Source organism: Lepidochelys kempii, chromosome 1, assembly GCF_965140265.1.
Source record: "Lepidochelys kempii isolate rLepKem1 chromosome 1, rLepKem1.hap2, whole genome shotgun sequence".
NCBI lineage: Eukaryota > Metazoa > Chordata > Testudines > Cheloniidae > Lepidochelys > Lepidochelys kempii.
The window spans coordinates 268,115,447-268,132,471 of NC_133256.1; the positions used below are offsets into that span (position 1 = coordinate 268,115,447).

The following is a 17,025-nucleotide window of genomic DNA, read 5'->3' on the forward strand; positions in this document are numbered from 1 at the left end:
ATATGCTCAGCACTGTGTGCCAGGGAGCATACGAGAAGGTCATATTAGTCTGGATGTCTCACACTTTATGTGACTGTAAATTCCTTCAGTGAGGGTCTCACGTGCTCCCTTACACACAAAAGGCTTTCAGGGGTCCAACGCATCATATCCCCACTTTGGAAAATACTCCTTTGCCCATATGCCAGACTCACTAGTTAGGACAGTCTCTGACTACCCTAGGACAGATAAGGAGTGGCCAAGATTCCAATAGCAGGATGTACATTGCTCTGAAGAAGACTCTTCCCTCATAACTTGGAGTTGTCATTTCTATGACGTTGTTACTGACTACTATATCCCTCCCCCCAGCATTGAAATGATAATCCATTAGCACTATATATTAACAACATATACTTTGAAATCCTAAGAAATCTGAGCTGTTGACTTACTGTTTTATGCACAAAACTGAGCAACTTCACAAATACTATTAAAATGTGGAAACATTGATAAAGGCAGAACAATGGAATAATCTCTTCACATCATTATTTATGGTAGCTGTCAGGTCACTCACTCTGGCAGTGAAAAAGAGGAATCGTTCTGTTCACATTTCTCCAGAATCTCAAATTGAATTATGAAGCAAAACCCATTTTTGTCGTACCCTTGAGTGCTCCTCTGTATGTCTACAGAGAAGCATAGGTTACTTCATGACCAGCCAACATTATTTTAAAGGTGTTAAACTGTGTCTACACTAAGTGCTAATGGGGATGTCAAATCATCTTACATAACTAAAACAAACAAAACGTTTTCCTAAACTAGACAAGGCCCATGTCTCAGAAAACTGTCACAGTAGCATCTTTCTGGGCAATGCCTTTTTTATAAAAAGGAGGAGGATAGTACTTTTAACCGTTACACCAGCCCCACACACAGTCTATGCCTACAATACCACTTATGCCAGTGATGCTTATAGAATCATAGAATATCAGGGTTGGAAGGGACCCCAGAAGATCATCTAGTCCAACCCCCTGCTCAAAGCAGGACCAATTCCCAGTTAAATCATCCCAGCCAGGGCTTTGTCAAGCCTGACCTTAAAAACCTCTAAGGAAGGAGATTCTACCACCTCCCTAGGTAACGCATTCCAGTGTTTCACCACCCTTATGTTGCTTAGCGGTGTGAAAAAAACCCCACATCCCTGAGCGACATAAATTTTGCTGGCGTAAGTGGTAGTGTGCACAGCGCTATGTCGGTGGGAGCGCTTCGGTACAGCTGTGCCACTGTAAGCTCGCTAGTGTAGACATGGCCACAGAGATCAGAATTGGGCTAGTATGGAGTGTGATCTGAGATTGATTCCCAAGGGCCACAACTGGTCAAGTTACTCAATCTTATTTTCTCATCTGTAAAAGAGGGACAATATTTAGTTCACAGGTAATGTTCTCTAACCTTCTGATATTCTGGGCGGAAAGGCCTTATATGAGTGCAATTATAGATCATTTCCAGTTGTAAATGGGTAGTGGTCTTTCCAGTACATCAACTGTCAAAAGGAAAATGTCCGTAATAGTGACACACTTAAGGATATGCAACCACCACATATGAACATGTTCAGTGTGGTAGCTATATTGGTTGCAGAATATTATGAAGTAATATCTTTTGTTGGACCAACTTCTGTTGGTGAGAGAGAGAAGCGTTCGAGACCTGAAGAAGAGCTCTGTGTAAGCTTGAAAGCTTCTCTCTCTCTCACCGACAGAAGTTGGTCCAATAAAAGATATTACCTCATCCACCACGTCTCTCTAACGTATGATCACAGTCAGGGGCTCAGATACCATGGTGATGAGCACCATTATAAGAACTTAGTTGGTTGGACTGATAATCATTCCAAAACACACATCTTCCTAATAGCATGAATAACTTTGGGGAGCTGCTGAGCAATATATTCACCTGGAAAACAGATTATTGCTCTGTAATATAAAGAATTGAAAAGATGACTGCTTCCAGGTGTAGGAGTTATCTGAAGGTAACACTTAGAAAGATATGAATTTAACACAGGGGCAAGTGCTACACAACACAAACTTCCTACTCATCGCTGTATTCAACACTGGGGTTTGGCTGGGTATTATAAAGAATGCCAAATGAAAAGGAGGCAGCCTGAGGAAAGAGTATCATCACACAGCTCAGAGCAAGAAGTCAGAGCTTAGGAGTTAAACATAAAAGGAGGACAGGCCCATATAAACAGAATATAAGGAGAAAATAGTGAATGACTAACAGGCAGCCCACAAAAGTAGAGAACTTTGGTAAAAGAGCAATTCAAAACCTACCTGGAAAAAGGCATGTGGGCCAGAGAAAAGGGAATCCAGAACATGTTTAGGGTAGCAATTGACCTTTCTAGTCAAGAACAAGCTTTGTCTCTTTTTATTGGCAGATATTTGGTTGCTAGGACGCAAAGATACTTGCCCCAAATTACCCTAGATACTTTCCTCTGGATAGAATCAATGTTTTGTTTTGTGATGAGGATTTATTCACATACCAAGTACTTTTACTCTGTCAACTGTTCTTGTTTGAGGAGAGTTTCCTCACCCACAGGCTGAGACACAACACAAAATTACAGATATAGGTTAGACATGCTTGAATGACAAAGAAACATTAAAAGATATCTGGATGTGTATACATATTTTGCTGAAATGCACTATATTAGAGGTTTTCTGGAGGAAGCTAGCACCCAAGAGGACTATGCACAAATTTAGGATTCGCAACACAAATGTTGAACTGATTTTAGTAAAATTGTTTAAGTCTATTTTGTTACACTGGTGAAAATCCACATACGGAAGCAAAATTGGCTTATATTGATACATTTTGTTCAATTATTTCACAGCCAGGTTACAAGATGATTGGTTAACGAATTAAGCTAAAATTGATATAAGACAGTTATTAACTGATTTTAAGTGTCCACAATGGGGTTTGCAGTGGTTTAAATCAATTTAAAAATTGATTTTAGTTAAACCAGTGAAAGATGCATATAAACAAAGCCTGGGTTTGGAAGCATTTACAAATTATGACAATTATGGCTTCTGCTGCCCAACGAAGAGTGGAAAAGTAACTTGGTCTGCATAATTCCTACTAGAACAGCAATTTATGAAAACCAAAGGCTACCATTTAGCAAAGCTGTCTATTCAAAATTAAGCCTCAAAGCTTATCAGTCTCTATTACTGACAATATTTACTGCCAGGACAAAAGAAATTAAGTTCTGAGATTACTGAACAAAATATAACACAATAAAACTCACACAAAAGTCAAACAATAATGAATTTTTTTCTAAGATAATAAAACAAAAAAATGCCTGATTTGAAAATCCGACTTTTGAAGAGATGGGATCTTCTTTTAATAGCACACATTTACTCATGCAGACTTGGGATATTCAATATCTCAAAAGAAGAAAGACTCAGACTCAAAGGCCAGAAGGGACCATCATGTCATCTAGTCCGACTTCCTGCAAATTGCAGGCCACAGAACTTCACCTATCCATTCCTGTAATAGGCCCATAACCTCTGGCTAAGTTACTGAAGTCCTCAAATTTTGATTTAAAGACTTCAAGTTACAGAGAATCAAACATTCATTCTAGTTCAAACCTGCAAGTGACATATGCCCCATGCTGCAGAGGAAGGTGAAACCCCCCCAGGGTCTCTGCCAATCTAACCTGGCAGAAAATTTTTGGTGATCAGTTAAACCACGGTGATCAGTCAAATATGGTGATCAGTTAAACCATGAACATATGGGCATTACCCACCAGCCAGAAAACATGGGAAAGAATTCTCTGTAGTAACTCAGAGCCCTCCCCATCTAGTGTCTCATTTCCAGTTGTTGGAGATATTTGCTAATAGCAGTCGCGGATGGGCCATATGCCATTTTAGGCAATCTCATCATACCCTCCTCTCCATAAACTTAATAAGCTCAATCTTGAAACAATTAACCTTTTTTGCTCCCACTGCTCCCCTTGAAAGGCTGTTCTAGAACGTCACTCCCCTGATGGTTATAAACCTTTGCCTAATATCAAGCCTAAACTTCTTGATGGCCAGTTTATATCCATTTGTTCTTGTGCCAGCACTAGCCCTTATCCTAAATATCTCTTCTCCCTTCCTGGTGTTTATCCCTCTGATGTATTTGTAGAGAGCAATCATATCTCACCTCAGCCCTCATTTTGGTAGGCTAAACAAGCCAAGCTCCTTAAGTGTCCTTTCTTAAGGCAGGTTGTTCATTCCCCTAATTATCCTTATAAACCTTCTCTGCACCTGTTCCAGTTTGAATCCATCTTTCTTGAACATGGGAGACCAGAACTGCACACAGTATTCCAGATGAGGTCTCCCCAGTGCCTTGTATAATGGTAATAACACTTCCCTGTTTCTACCAGAAATACTGCACCTAATGCATCCAAGGATTGTGTTAGCTTTTTTCATGGCCACAGCTCACAGTCATCCTGTGATTGAACATCTTTCTCCTTCTCTGTCGCTTCTAGCTGATAAGTCCCCAGCTCATAGCAAAAACTCTTGTTAATCTCTCAGTGCATGACCCTGAACTATTAAACTTCATCCCATTTCTATTACTTCCAGTTTTCAAGGTTGTATGATATTCTGGTGCTCTTCCATATTGGCAATATCTCCCCAACTTTGTGTCATCCACAAATTTTATTAGCACACTCCCACTTTTTGTACCAAGGTCATTAATGAAAATGTTAAATAAGATTGGTCCCAAGACTGAACTTCGAGAAACTCCACCAGTAATCTCCCTCCAGCCTGACAGTTCACCTTTCACAGAATGACCCATTTTAGTCTTCCTTTTAACTAGTTCCTTAAGCACCTTTCAATTCTCATATTAATCGCCATCTTCTCCAATGTAACTAATAATTTCCCATGTGGAACTGTATCAAATGCTTTACTGAAATCCAGGTAAAATAGATCTACTGCATTTCCTTTGTCCACAAAATCAGTTATTTTCTCAAAGAAAGAGATTGGGTTGGTCCGAACGATACCTTTTGTAAAACCATGCTGTATTTTATCCCAATCATCATTTACCTCTATGTCCTTAACCACTCTCTCTGTCAAAATTTGTTCTAAGACCTGACATACAATTGAGGTCAAACTAACAGGCATTACAGTTGCCCAGATCATGTATTTTCCTTTCTTAAATATAAGTACTATGTTTGCAGTCATAGGGTATGATGTCCAAGTTTATGTATTCGTTGAAAATCTTTCCTATGGGGCTTGCAATTTCATGTGCTGGTTCCTTTAATATTCTTGGATGTCCCATTAAGCTGATTGAATTTGGCTTTTAGCTTGTATGTGGTAATTTCTACTTCCATATCCTAGTTCCCATTAGCCATGTTGCCACTGTCCCCAAACTCCTCATTACTCTTATTGAAAACTGAGGCAAAGTATTCATTTAGGTGCTAGGTCATACCTAAATTTTCTTTAATCTCTACCCAATACTCAGTGCTTAGTGGTCCAACTTCTTTTCTTTCCTTGTTTTCTTTTTATTTATGTGGTTAGAGAATCTTTTATTGTTGGTTTTAATTTCCTTTGCAAGGTTCAGCTCTGCTTGGCTTTTGGCAGATCTCACTTTTTCCCTACAACTTTCTAACCTGCAAGAGGCAGTTTTCCTTGCTGATCCATCTCTTCTTCCATTCCCAGTTGGCTTTCTGCTTTCTCTTAATAACCTGTTTGAGGTGCCTGTCCATCCAGTTTGAACAAATTTAACTTCCCTATGATTTTTTGGGTGCAGGCTTCAGATACTGTAAGTCAAAGTTCCATAAGCTAACTTCAAGCCTCCTCCACATTCAGATACTTGAGTTCTTCAGTCCAGTCCACTTCCCTTACTAATTCCCTTAATTGTTTAAAGTTTGTCCTTTTGAAATCAAGGACTCGAGTTACCGACCTATTTTTCTGAATCCTTCCATTTAGTTTAAACTGAGTTAAATCATGATCATTCTAGCCAAGGTTGTCCTCTACAGCCAGTTCTTCTCTGAGGTCCTCACTACTTACCAATACTAAATTCAAAATGTCATCCCCTCTTGTTGGTTCAGTGACTATTTGGTGAAGAAATCTGTCAGCTATCATATCCAGGAATATCTGTGCCCTACCATTATTAGTAGCACTTGTCCTCCAATCTACATTTGGGAAATTAAAGTCTTCTATAATCACACAATTCCCAGTAATATTTATTTAATTAAAATATTAATGAGATCTCTTTCTATATCCAAATCAGACCCTCAGGATCTGTCGCAGATCCCAAGTGCTATCCCGGTGGAGCGTCTGTTACCTTTCTTCCCTAAAGTGATTTTGACTCAAAACAGATTTTGTTTTATCCATTCCATCACTTCTAATTTCTTTTCAGTCTACTCCTCATTAATATACAACACTACTCCACCACCTTTACCTTTATTTCTGTCTTCACTGAACAGCACATACCCATCAATACCTGCCTTTCAGTCATAATGGAAACATGGTGGAATATGAGTTATCACTATAATATCTGGTTTCACTTTCTGCAGCAGTAGTTCTAGTTCCTTCATTTTGTTACATAGGCTCCTTGCATTGGTGTGCAGACATTTTAGTTGTTTCTGCTTGGCTTCATTCAGATTCCTCACCTGATGAGGTACAGTCATTTTACTACCAGTATCGCCTACCTGGCTATTACTGTCATTGGGATTAACACTATCTTTCCTCTTGTCCATTCTCCTACCCTCTGTTTTTCTTCTCTCCATTGCTGTATCCTCTTTTACTTGATTTTCCTCCCACTCAGTATTAGAATTAGATGTGGAGATTAAATGAGCATCTCCCAATCATCTTGCCCAAATTCCTAGTTTAAAGATCATTAGATGTCTGCCATTCTGTTTACTTAAACATTTTTCAGAAATCAAAGTAGCACACTGATTCATGATGCTTATGAGTGTCCAGCTTATGAACCCTACAGCATAAATAAATGCGGCTTTTTCCATTTTCAATTACCAGCAATGTACATCTTTGGAATGTCTCTCTTTTTGTTCAAGTCAAGATGAGTAGCAAGGGATTAGCCAAGGGACATGTACAAATTGAGAAATTACTTTATGGACTTTTTCATCATCACTGATTAAATTAAATCATAGCTTTAAATACAACATTTGGGAAGAGACTGATTTGTGAATGGCAATTTTTTTTATTAAATAAAAGAATGATTTAGACAACTCAACACCCCATTCTGCACTGCACATCATTTCTTTAATTAAATGTTAAATGAAATCCTCTGAAAAGCCCATAGTTGTAAAAATATGCAAGATGAGCTTCTGGAGCATTCACGAATCTCACTCAGGGCTCTTTAAATGTATTCTATTACTACAGACTGACACAAGTAGGGAGAGAAAAATCAGATATCTGAAACAAGAAACAGCAGGGCATTATCACAACTGAAATGGATTTGCATGAGTCTGTATACGTAAGCATGCACTCTCCCTTCTAGGATGGATTACCTTGAGTGCAGGCAGGCTGAAGCCATCTGTGAGGTTGTGCGCCTCCTCTTCGGACACCTGCTCTTCACTCAGACCCAGACCCAGTTCCTTAAAAGGAACTACACAGATATAGTTGGTCACGTTGTCACTCTCCGCATTCAGAGGGTAGGTTTAGTCAGAGTTAAAGCAGTTAACAAAGAAGCCTTTGTACTAAATGGAGGGTGGGGAGACAGGCAAAGCAACTAATAACCTCCAGTTACTAAGGATCTTTCTGGCAAGTTACTGGAGAACACATGCAGTCCAAGTCCAGTTTTAAGTGATCATCGTACAACCTTACTCATTGTATAAGTTTTAAAGGCTCAAATGTGTACAATAAGTTGTAGACAAAGGTACTGAAACAATAAAGATAATAAACAGCTAATAAATAATCGCTGCATTCCTTTTAATTGAGGAAATCTCTGCCAAACCACCAACAAGCTAGTTCACAATAAACTTTAATGACAGCCTTAAAATTAAAAAGTACACGTTCAACAAGTTAAGAGCAATACTGCCAGAGACAAGAAAATTTTGGGTAATGAACGTTTCATGGTTTGTGTGTTTTATAGAAGCCAGGATAACCAGGATAGGAGATTTCCCTATGAATTATTTTTTGTGGAGAATGATCAATGTTAAAGCAAATCACATATCTGCAGGTTTTTAAAAAGTAATTCTTTGAAATTTCTTAATGAATAGTAGACAAACCCAAACTTTTACATTGCTGATGCATAAAATTGATCAGTCTCACAAATTTCTCAGCTATAACATGGTGTATAGTAAGATTGCATATCACTAAAACTTAATTTAATACACTTTGTGAACGTAGTATACCAGAGTACCTACTTCTGTAGTAGCTACAATATATTATTGTCAAACGATAAGTCAAAATAAATGAAAGCATATTTTGTGATGCAGTATCTTTGTTACATTATATTCACCTACTTAATCATTTGCAAAATGAGGTGATTACCAATGGGTTTCACAGTTATCAGCATGATCATACAAATACTTAAGAATGTGCTTACCCTTATACATGTGGGTAATCCCATTGAAGTAACTGCTCAAATGAGACTTCTCAGAGGCACAAAGTTAAGCACACAGAAAAACACTTGCAGGCTTGGGGCCTTAAGGACTGATTCAAAGCACACTGAAATTAGTGGGAGTCTTTCTATTGACTTCAATGGGCTTTGGATCAGATCCAAAGGGTTATGTCTACACTGATATTAAAAACCTATGGCTAGCCCATGCCACCGGACTCAGGCTAAGGAGCTGTTTGATTACAGTGTAGACATTTAAGCTCTAGTACCCTGTGAGAGCACAGGGACCCAGAGCTCAGGCTGCAGCACAAGCCCAAATGTCTACACTACAATTAAATGGTCCCTTGGTCTGAGCCCTGCAAGCACTAGTCAGTTGGCTTGAGCCAGCCAAGGGTTTTTAATTGCAGTGTAGACATACCCTTAGTGAGTTTCTACTGTAATACTTATATCTGCAGGTTCCCTGTCTCAACACCAATTACTCAGGTTTCTCCAAAAATAGCATGTGTGCCTGTTTTTTTTGTTTGGGAAGATGAGGGGTACAAAGTATATCAGAGAATCATGCTACCAGGTTTATGTCACCAGAAATACAGGTGTTTTAATGTACCGTGAATAGTGAAGTTGGGCATAAAGGGTGAGGTCTCTGTTGAATGAGGCTATAGTTATGCAGTCACATTTTAAATTTTCCTTCTAGCAAACAAGCTATTTTCCACTTGATTTTTGAAAACTTAAAATACTTAACTCTGCTAAAGACAGTAATGGGCTTCATAAACCATCTGTGCCAATTTATAGGAAACTGCTAAGATCGTCCAAATTCCATAGACTACATAATAGATGCAGTACTTTTCAATGTATTGTATTGCACAGAAAAAAGAACATACCTTCATCTACCAAAAAGCCTTTGTAGGAAAATATTCTTACGAATATAGAAGCTAAATAAAGTTTAATGTCAATAAATACAAGAATGGTGAAGTAGAAGTAATGAACCATAGCATTAAAGGATGGCAAATCCTCCATAGGGTCAATGATACTATACAAATCTGAAGTAAACATTTTTGTGGTAAGTCAATGGCTTCACTACCACAAAAAATTTAGGAACAGCTGGAAAACTGGTCTAGGGTTTTGCGAGGCTATATATAGACAAGCAATGATGCAAATAACAGGATATCAAGAGTAACATTTCAGTTCCAAATTATGTCAGGTTACAACCACAATACTGAAGTAGCACCCTATAGTCCTTTTTTCAACTGCAAGGCTTTAATGTTATCAAAAAATCACAATATAGATGTTGAAGTACCTCACAGCAAAGTCATATTGTTTTGGGTTATATTAGTCTATGGAATCTTGTCTTTAAAATGAAGTGAATCTAACACCTTTGTTACTAAGGGTAATGTACTTTCTAAAAATGGAACAAAACAGTATATTCACGTTAAATCTGTATACAAATACTGGCATCTTGACTATTCAAATTCTGTTCTATTCTGCACTATTTTAAATAGGTTCTTATTCTGCTCTCAGCGTACACACATATCTGAGCAACTTCCAGTGGTGTATTACAGGACATGACTTCCATCTGTCACATGTGGTTCATTCTCTCTCATCCTCTCCGAAGCGGGAGGTAAGTTAGAGAAGGCAGGTTGAAGAAGTGCACCTTGCTCTTGGAGCAGAAGGTGGTGAGGTTTGTGATGGTCCTTAGTTCCTGTGAGAGTTTGTTCCACAGTCTCAAGCAAGCCTCCAAAAAAGTTCTGTCTCCTGAACTGACAAGCTTTACCCTTATAGTAGAGAATTCCACGCCTTAGGACCAGAGTTGTCAACCATGGCCTTCATCCTGGAAACATAGATGATATTTTAGGTATTCTGGACCCAGGCCATGGAGTACTTCGAGGGTAAGGACTCAGAACTTGATATTCTATGGGAAACTAGCGTTGAGAGAGGACAACAATTTGAATGTGTTTGTGGTAGCCTGTGTTGCTGAGCAGACATACTGCTGTATTCTGTATTAGTTGGAGTTGCCTAAGCAATGAAGGCTTCATACCCAGGTTGTGATGGTGCACCCCATAAGGCTTTATAGAAATATGCTTATGAATGTATATATGACATAACTGCAATATGTTTTATGCTACATATGCCATGTAACGTATCTATGTAAAGGTTATGATCTACTGAATAGATTCATCCTATTTGTATGCATGTGTCTTTGTTGTATTCAAAGTTATGAATATTGGCTGTATACTTGTTTGATTTTAAATAACCTTAATAAGGTATTTGGTCAGCTTCTTTAGAAAGGAATTTGCAAGTTAAGTGCCCAGTCAAGAAGCACTTAACGGACAATGGATCTTGGAAGGCTCCAATCCACATAAGAAGTCTATGTGAGGACGTTCACGGTAGCATGTGAACCATGGCTGCTACCTGTACGTTTTGAGTCATGAATGGACATGTGACTTGCCCACGTGACTCCAAAACTTCATCTTGTAGCTGGAATTCTACACAGAGGGAGGGAGGGGTATCCACCCACAAGAGAAAGTCTATTTAAGTGCCTGGGAGACCCCTCCATTTTGTCTTCAGCTGGCTCAAGAGATAGCCTCTCCACCCCCCAAAGGATACCTGAAAGAAACGGGAACAAAGGACAGTAACCTCAGGGGATGCGAGTGATTGCTGGACCCAGACTAGAAGGAGACTAGTCTGTAAAAGGAAGCTTACTGGAACACCTCTGAGGGTGAGGTGTTATCTGTATTCAGTTTTCTTACTGTATTAGACATAGACTTGCGTGTTCTATTTTATTTTGCTTGGTAATTCACTTTGTTCTGTCTGTTAGTACTTGGAACCACTTAAATCCTACTTTCTGTATCTAATAAAATCACTTTTTACTTATTAATTAACCCAGCGTATCTATTAATACAGAGGTAGGCAACCTGCGGCACGTGAGCTGATTTTCAGTGGCACTGCCCGGGTCTGAGGGGGGTCTCTGCATTTTAATTTAATTTTAAATGAAGCTTCTTAAACATTTTAAAAACCTTATTTACTTTACATACAACAATAGTTTAGTTATACATCATAGACTTATAGAAAGAGACCTTCTAAAAACGTTAATGTATTACTGGCATGCGAAACCTTAAATTAGAGTGAATAAATGAAGACTCGGCACACCACTTCTGAAAGGTTGCCGACCCTGTATTAATATGTGGGAAGAGAGGGGCAAACAGCTGTGCATCTCTCTCTATCAGTGTTATAGAGGGGGAACAATTTATGAGTTTACCCTGTATAAGCTTTACACAGGGGGAAATGGATTTATTTGGAATTTGGACCCCATTGAGAGTTGGGCATCTAAGTGTTAAAGACAGGAACACTTCTTCAGCTGCTTTCAGTTAAGCTGGCAGTTTGTGGAATGTGGTTCAGGCCTGGGTCTGTGTTTGTGGCCGGCAAGCGTGTCTGGCACAGCCAGGCAGGGCTCTGGAGTCCCAAGTTGGCAGGGAAAGCAGAGGCAGAAGTAGTCTTGGCACATCAGTTGGAAGCCCCAAGGGGGTTCTGTGATCCAACCCGTCACACAGGTATCTTGCATTGCTGCAGTCCAGAAAGGGGTTGACAGACATTTGAATAGCTGAGGCTAAGTCACAGTCCACCAGGATGCGACAGAGTCTGCTAGCCAACTGGAGAAAGCGTTACTCACAGAGGCTGCTATGTTAGAGATTAATGTCAGCCAGGACTACTGGAACATGCCTACACTAGAGTCTGAATTGATCAATTGTGGATATGTGCTTTCAACCCAAAGGAGAATGCACCGTGGCTACAAACTCTTCTGTGTGCTTTCCTCTGCCCACCAACATAAACTCTGTCTTACTCAGATTCAACCAGCTGTTCTTCCATCCATGAGCTGATTTAGTCCCACTCCTGGGCTGTCTTGGTGGTGGCTGTATATAGTAAAAGATAAGTAGGTCTGAGTGTCATCAGATACATCCTGCTTCCTCTCCCCATGAGCCACAAAAAAAAAAAAAAAAAAAAAAAAAGAGAATGTGGGTTATGAGAACATAATATGGAAGCCACCACCATGGGCAGCAGACATTTTAGATATACTATACCCTATGTACAATAGCCTGATTTCACCCCACCACCTCCTACCAAATCACCAGTTCCAGAATCCCCTTCTCTCCTGATGCCCAACTTTCTTGCTCACTCAGTTCCATGCCCTCTGTAGTAGATTTGGGGGCCAGGGGCGTACTGGTGGGTACATGGTAATACTTTTATTACCAACCCTACTACTTGGTATTCTTTGAACACTGAAAGCTTTCTATTAGTCTCCTCCCTAGTGTTTGCCAGTCCTGTGCTTCAATATTTTTAGGATTTTGAATTAGAGGCTTGAACAATTTCAAACTTTAATGAATGCCTGCTCTTTTCAGAATATGTTGTATACATTACATGCACTGAGTTTCTCTGATTAATCTGTGCTTTGTAATAGTTTTACTTTGTGGTGGGTATCAAGTGTTACCAACTTTTGCGAAATCTGGTATTTTACTTATAGCCTCAGCTGCTGGAGTTGAGATTGCATGAGAATCTCAGCTTCCAACAAAACACAACAGCAAAATGTTTTCTAGCTTTTGGATGTGGAGAAATGCTTGAAAAATGCAAAGTGGATGTAAGCTAAACGCCCCCAACCTAAACAGCAAACAAAAAGATACCATGTTCTTTTAAAAAACAAAACAAAACCCCAAACGCTCATGATTTTAAGCCTATATAAGGACAGAGCTTTGTCATATATATATATATATATATATGTATGACAAAGCTCTGTCCTTGCCTCTGTGGGTCCCGTGTTTCCTGGCGGATTTCGCTACCTTCAGAGGCTCAATGTGACCCTCCACGTAACCCGTCTCTCTCTAGAGACAAGGGTCACAGTCTACTGAGCCATTTTCATCATAAGCCAGTGAGGGAGTTGAGGAGAAGCTATCCTTCCTTACATAGTCTCTGTTGTCTCCCAGTCTCAGTGATTAATCAGGGGTCAAAGCGGGGGGAGCCCAGGCCCACCCTCTACTCCGGGCTCCAGCACAGGGACCCTAATAGTATCAGCTATGGTAGCTGACCTTTTAGAAACATGACATGTTCAATTCCCTTGGCTACTTCCCCCACAGCAGCCCTCACTTCCTCAAGCTCCACTTCCCCCTTTCCTCAGGGCCTCCTTCCTTGTGCCTGATATGGTGTGTACTACTCAGTCTCTCCAACAGCGCAACTTCCTCCCACAGCTCCTGACATGCACACCCACCAGACTAACTGGGAGACTTTTAACTAGTTTCAGCCAGCCCCTGATTGGCTTCAGGTGTCCCAATCAACCTAGCCTTCTCCCTGCCTTCTGGAAAGTTCTTAAATGGCCCCAGGTGTCTTAATTGACCTGGAGCAGCTGCCATTTCACTTATCCTGGTACCAGGGATTTGTTTAGCCTGGAGCTAATATATCTATCTCCCACTACTTTTCTATAGGCATCTGGCCTTGCCCTGTTACTATATATATTTTGTGGGTGGGTGGGTGGGGGGGATGACTCATGATTTTTTAGCATTTAGGCTATCTGGTCACAAAATAGAAAAGTTTCAACTGCAAATACTGAATTGCTATCATACATATACAGAAACCTTTATCCTGCAGAACTCTGAAAATGTTTCTTTTATAAAGTCCTAAGGGGAAAAAAAGATTTAATTCAAACCACGTTTCTTTAATTTCTATTTTTATTTGGGTTTGCAAACGCAATGCTCCCTTCCTCTGGGATCATATAAGGCACTGGTCTCCTGCCCAGCTGGCTCAACTGTTTTCTGGGATAGTTAATTACAAGTTCCACCCTTTCACTCCCAGACTCAAATGATTTTCCACCTGTTTAATTCTCACAGGATTAAAAGACTAATATCTGCTTCAGAAAAGAATTTTACCACTTGAGCAGAAAAAGCAGTGCCTGTAATGAAGTTTTGGTAGCCCATAAGAAAGAAGCATTGAGTGTGCACCTCCAAATAGGCAGAACTTCATTTAAACTTTTTCAGTAACCTAAATTAGACAAAAGCCTAATTACTGCTCTTCAGACATCCCAGTAATAGGGCAAAGAAAAGCCTGTAATGCCAGTTACCCACAAATGTAGTATGTTGCAATCAGTTACTGACTCATGTAAACATGTAGGTGTTAGCAGGATCCAATGTTTTAAATTAACCCAGGAGGATAGTCAGGAGGTGGAGTACTGGGATGACCATGCCTACCCTTTCCTGAGACGGAAAAAAAATCAGGCCACAATCTTTAAGACTGAACATTTGAAAGTTTCAGTGAAGTTCCTTTTAATCTCTCTCTGCAGTAAACGTTCTCTAGCAGCATGAACATCTTATAATGCAGGTTTAGTAATGTGATCTCAATGTATTTCTTTTTTAGTTCATATGAAGTTTTGTACTCTGCATAGGATTAATAATGGCAGGCTGGGAGCAAGAGTGGATTCTGACTCATTTTAAAGAAAACATTGCAGGAGACAATATATTTAACAGTAGGGTTGTACACAGAATTGAACATTAGTTCTGGATTTATATACCACTACTCTACAGTGCCTTTCAGAGTTGAAATTTACAGTTATCTTTATACAACTAAGGCAAGAAAACAGGGTATAATTACAAAAGCATCAGTGTCTTCTAATACAAATGAATCTAAATTTATTTTTAAAAGAAGGTTGTTTAGAATCCCAGTGAGATATTAAACAGATCCACTAGATTGCAGGAATGTTAATGCTAATTTGATAAGATCAAGATGAAGCACCGTAATGGTGACTTTAAATTATTCTAAAATGAAATGAACTTTAACTATACACTTTACAGTTGAAAAATTCTAGGAATGACTAGAACACTCCAGAGACCACTGTATTTTACTTTAAATTATGTTTCAACATAAAAAGACTGGAAGCAATCCTAGAAAGAGTCAGGAAGCAATCCCATGGTAAGGATACCATAAGATAATTGAACTCTTGGGGGGATCTGTAATCATACTTTGCTGACTAACATGACTTATTCTTCAGTGCATGCTGATTGACTGCACATCAATCCCTTAAAAAAACTCTTATACACAGATGTGTGTGGGAGCAAAGAAAATACACTAGAGAAGTTTTATTTAAACAATGTTCAGCTTCCACTTCTGTACCCATTTTAAGGAGACATGAGATTTTTAAACAAAAGTTGTTAAATAAAAATGATCTTTCACTTAACCTGGAAATGCATAATTTATTATCCCTAAACCATACACAATTTTACAATACTGCCAATCCCTTAGCATTCAAAAATCATGAGTCACCCCCTCCTCAAAAATAATGAGATTTGCTTAAAAGTCATGAGATTTTAAGAAAATAATAAAATGTGGTAGTTTTCTTTTATTGGTCTTCTGGTTTTTGAATGTTAAGGGTACAACTGGGTAACATTTTCAAGCTTTTTCACCACAACCACGAGGGATAGACACTTATATTTTTTTATTAAATGAAAGCTGAGAGTCTCACCTAATCACAAGTCATCAGTAGCTAGGGAAAAAACCCCAAATATGAGGAAATTTTTGATAAAAATCTCAATTACCAATAATGAATATACTTCTTGAACATACTTATGTAAATGTGTTTGTTTCAAGGGAAAATATCAGCTATTGATTCCTATCAAAGTCAAAATTCAGTAGCTAAACTAGGTAGCCATGCGTGTGTACACTTTTCCATGTATTTGTACAACATTTTTATTTCATTAATCTATTTACCTTATTTCATTAACAATTTGGGAGCAAGAGAAGGCAAAGTATCTTGTTAAAGCAAAACACAGTACACAATTTCTAATATATAGTGCAGATTAGTCAGCTAACCTTCAGGGCAGCAACTTCATCTTATTTGCCTATAAAGCACCATTCTCACTAATGCTGACACATAACAGTATATAAATATGAATACTCGGCACTTAAAAAGCAATTTTCGTGAAAGGAACTAATGCACTTCATAAATGGGAATTGGTGAAAATGTTGTAAGACTGAACAACTTCACCTCCCACTGCGCCTGCCTTGCATCAACAACTCCACTGAAGTAGGGTATTGCTCATTGACTTTTCTCAGAGTTGAGCAAGCTCCATGTTCCGCCTTACAGGAGGCGCTCAGCATGTTGCAGAAGATACTTTTGTTTGGGGCTTTTTATCCAATTGTCCATATCACTTAACTTCTGTATCAGATACTTTTAGCAATTAGTTAAAAAAAAATGCAGTAAAACTATGCACTAAGCATTTACTTATTCGAGGTGTTCTGTACAATAGTAAACGTGCCTATTTTTGTACAAATGGACCAAATTATACTATGTATACAATATTAAACAAAGAATTTTCAAGATGCCATGACCATGTTTGAGTTAGTAGAATAGCTATTGCACAGAAAAAATCCTGTCTTAACACAGACAGTAACTCATCACCAAATGGGTGCATTTTCAAACATTTAACCTACCATTTCCTTCATTTTTATTTAAAGAGTTAAACAAACCTGCACTGTGTTTTT

At 38.9% G+C, this 17,025-nt stretch overlaps 1 protein-coding gene across 9 annotated transcripts in view; it reads right to left on the reverse strand.

Moving 5' to 3' along the window:
- Positions 1–17,025, reverse strand: part of VEZT (vezatin, adherens junctions transmembrane protein) — a 98,982-nt gene that overhangs the window by 24,714 nt on the left and 57,243 nt on the right. For all 9 annotated transcript variants that reach the window (XM_073327512.1, XM_073327507.1, XM_073327503.1 and 6 more), the window contains one exon: positions 7,463–7,610. In XM_073327512.1, the coding sequence (XP_073183613.1) occupies positions 7,463–7,610 (148 nt within the window). The remainder of the gene's footprint in view (positions 1–7,462; positions 7,611–17,025) is intronic.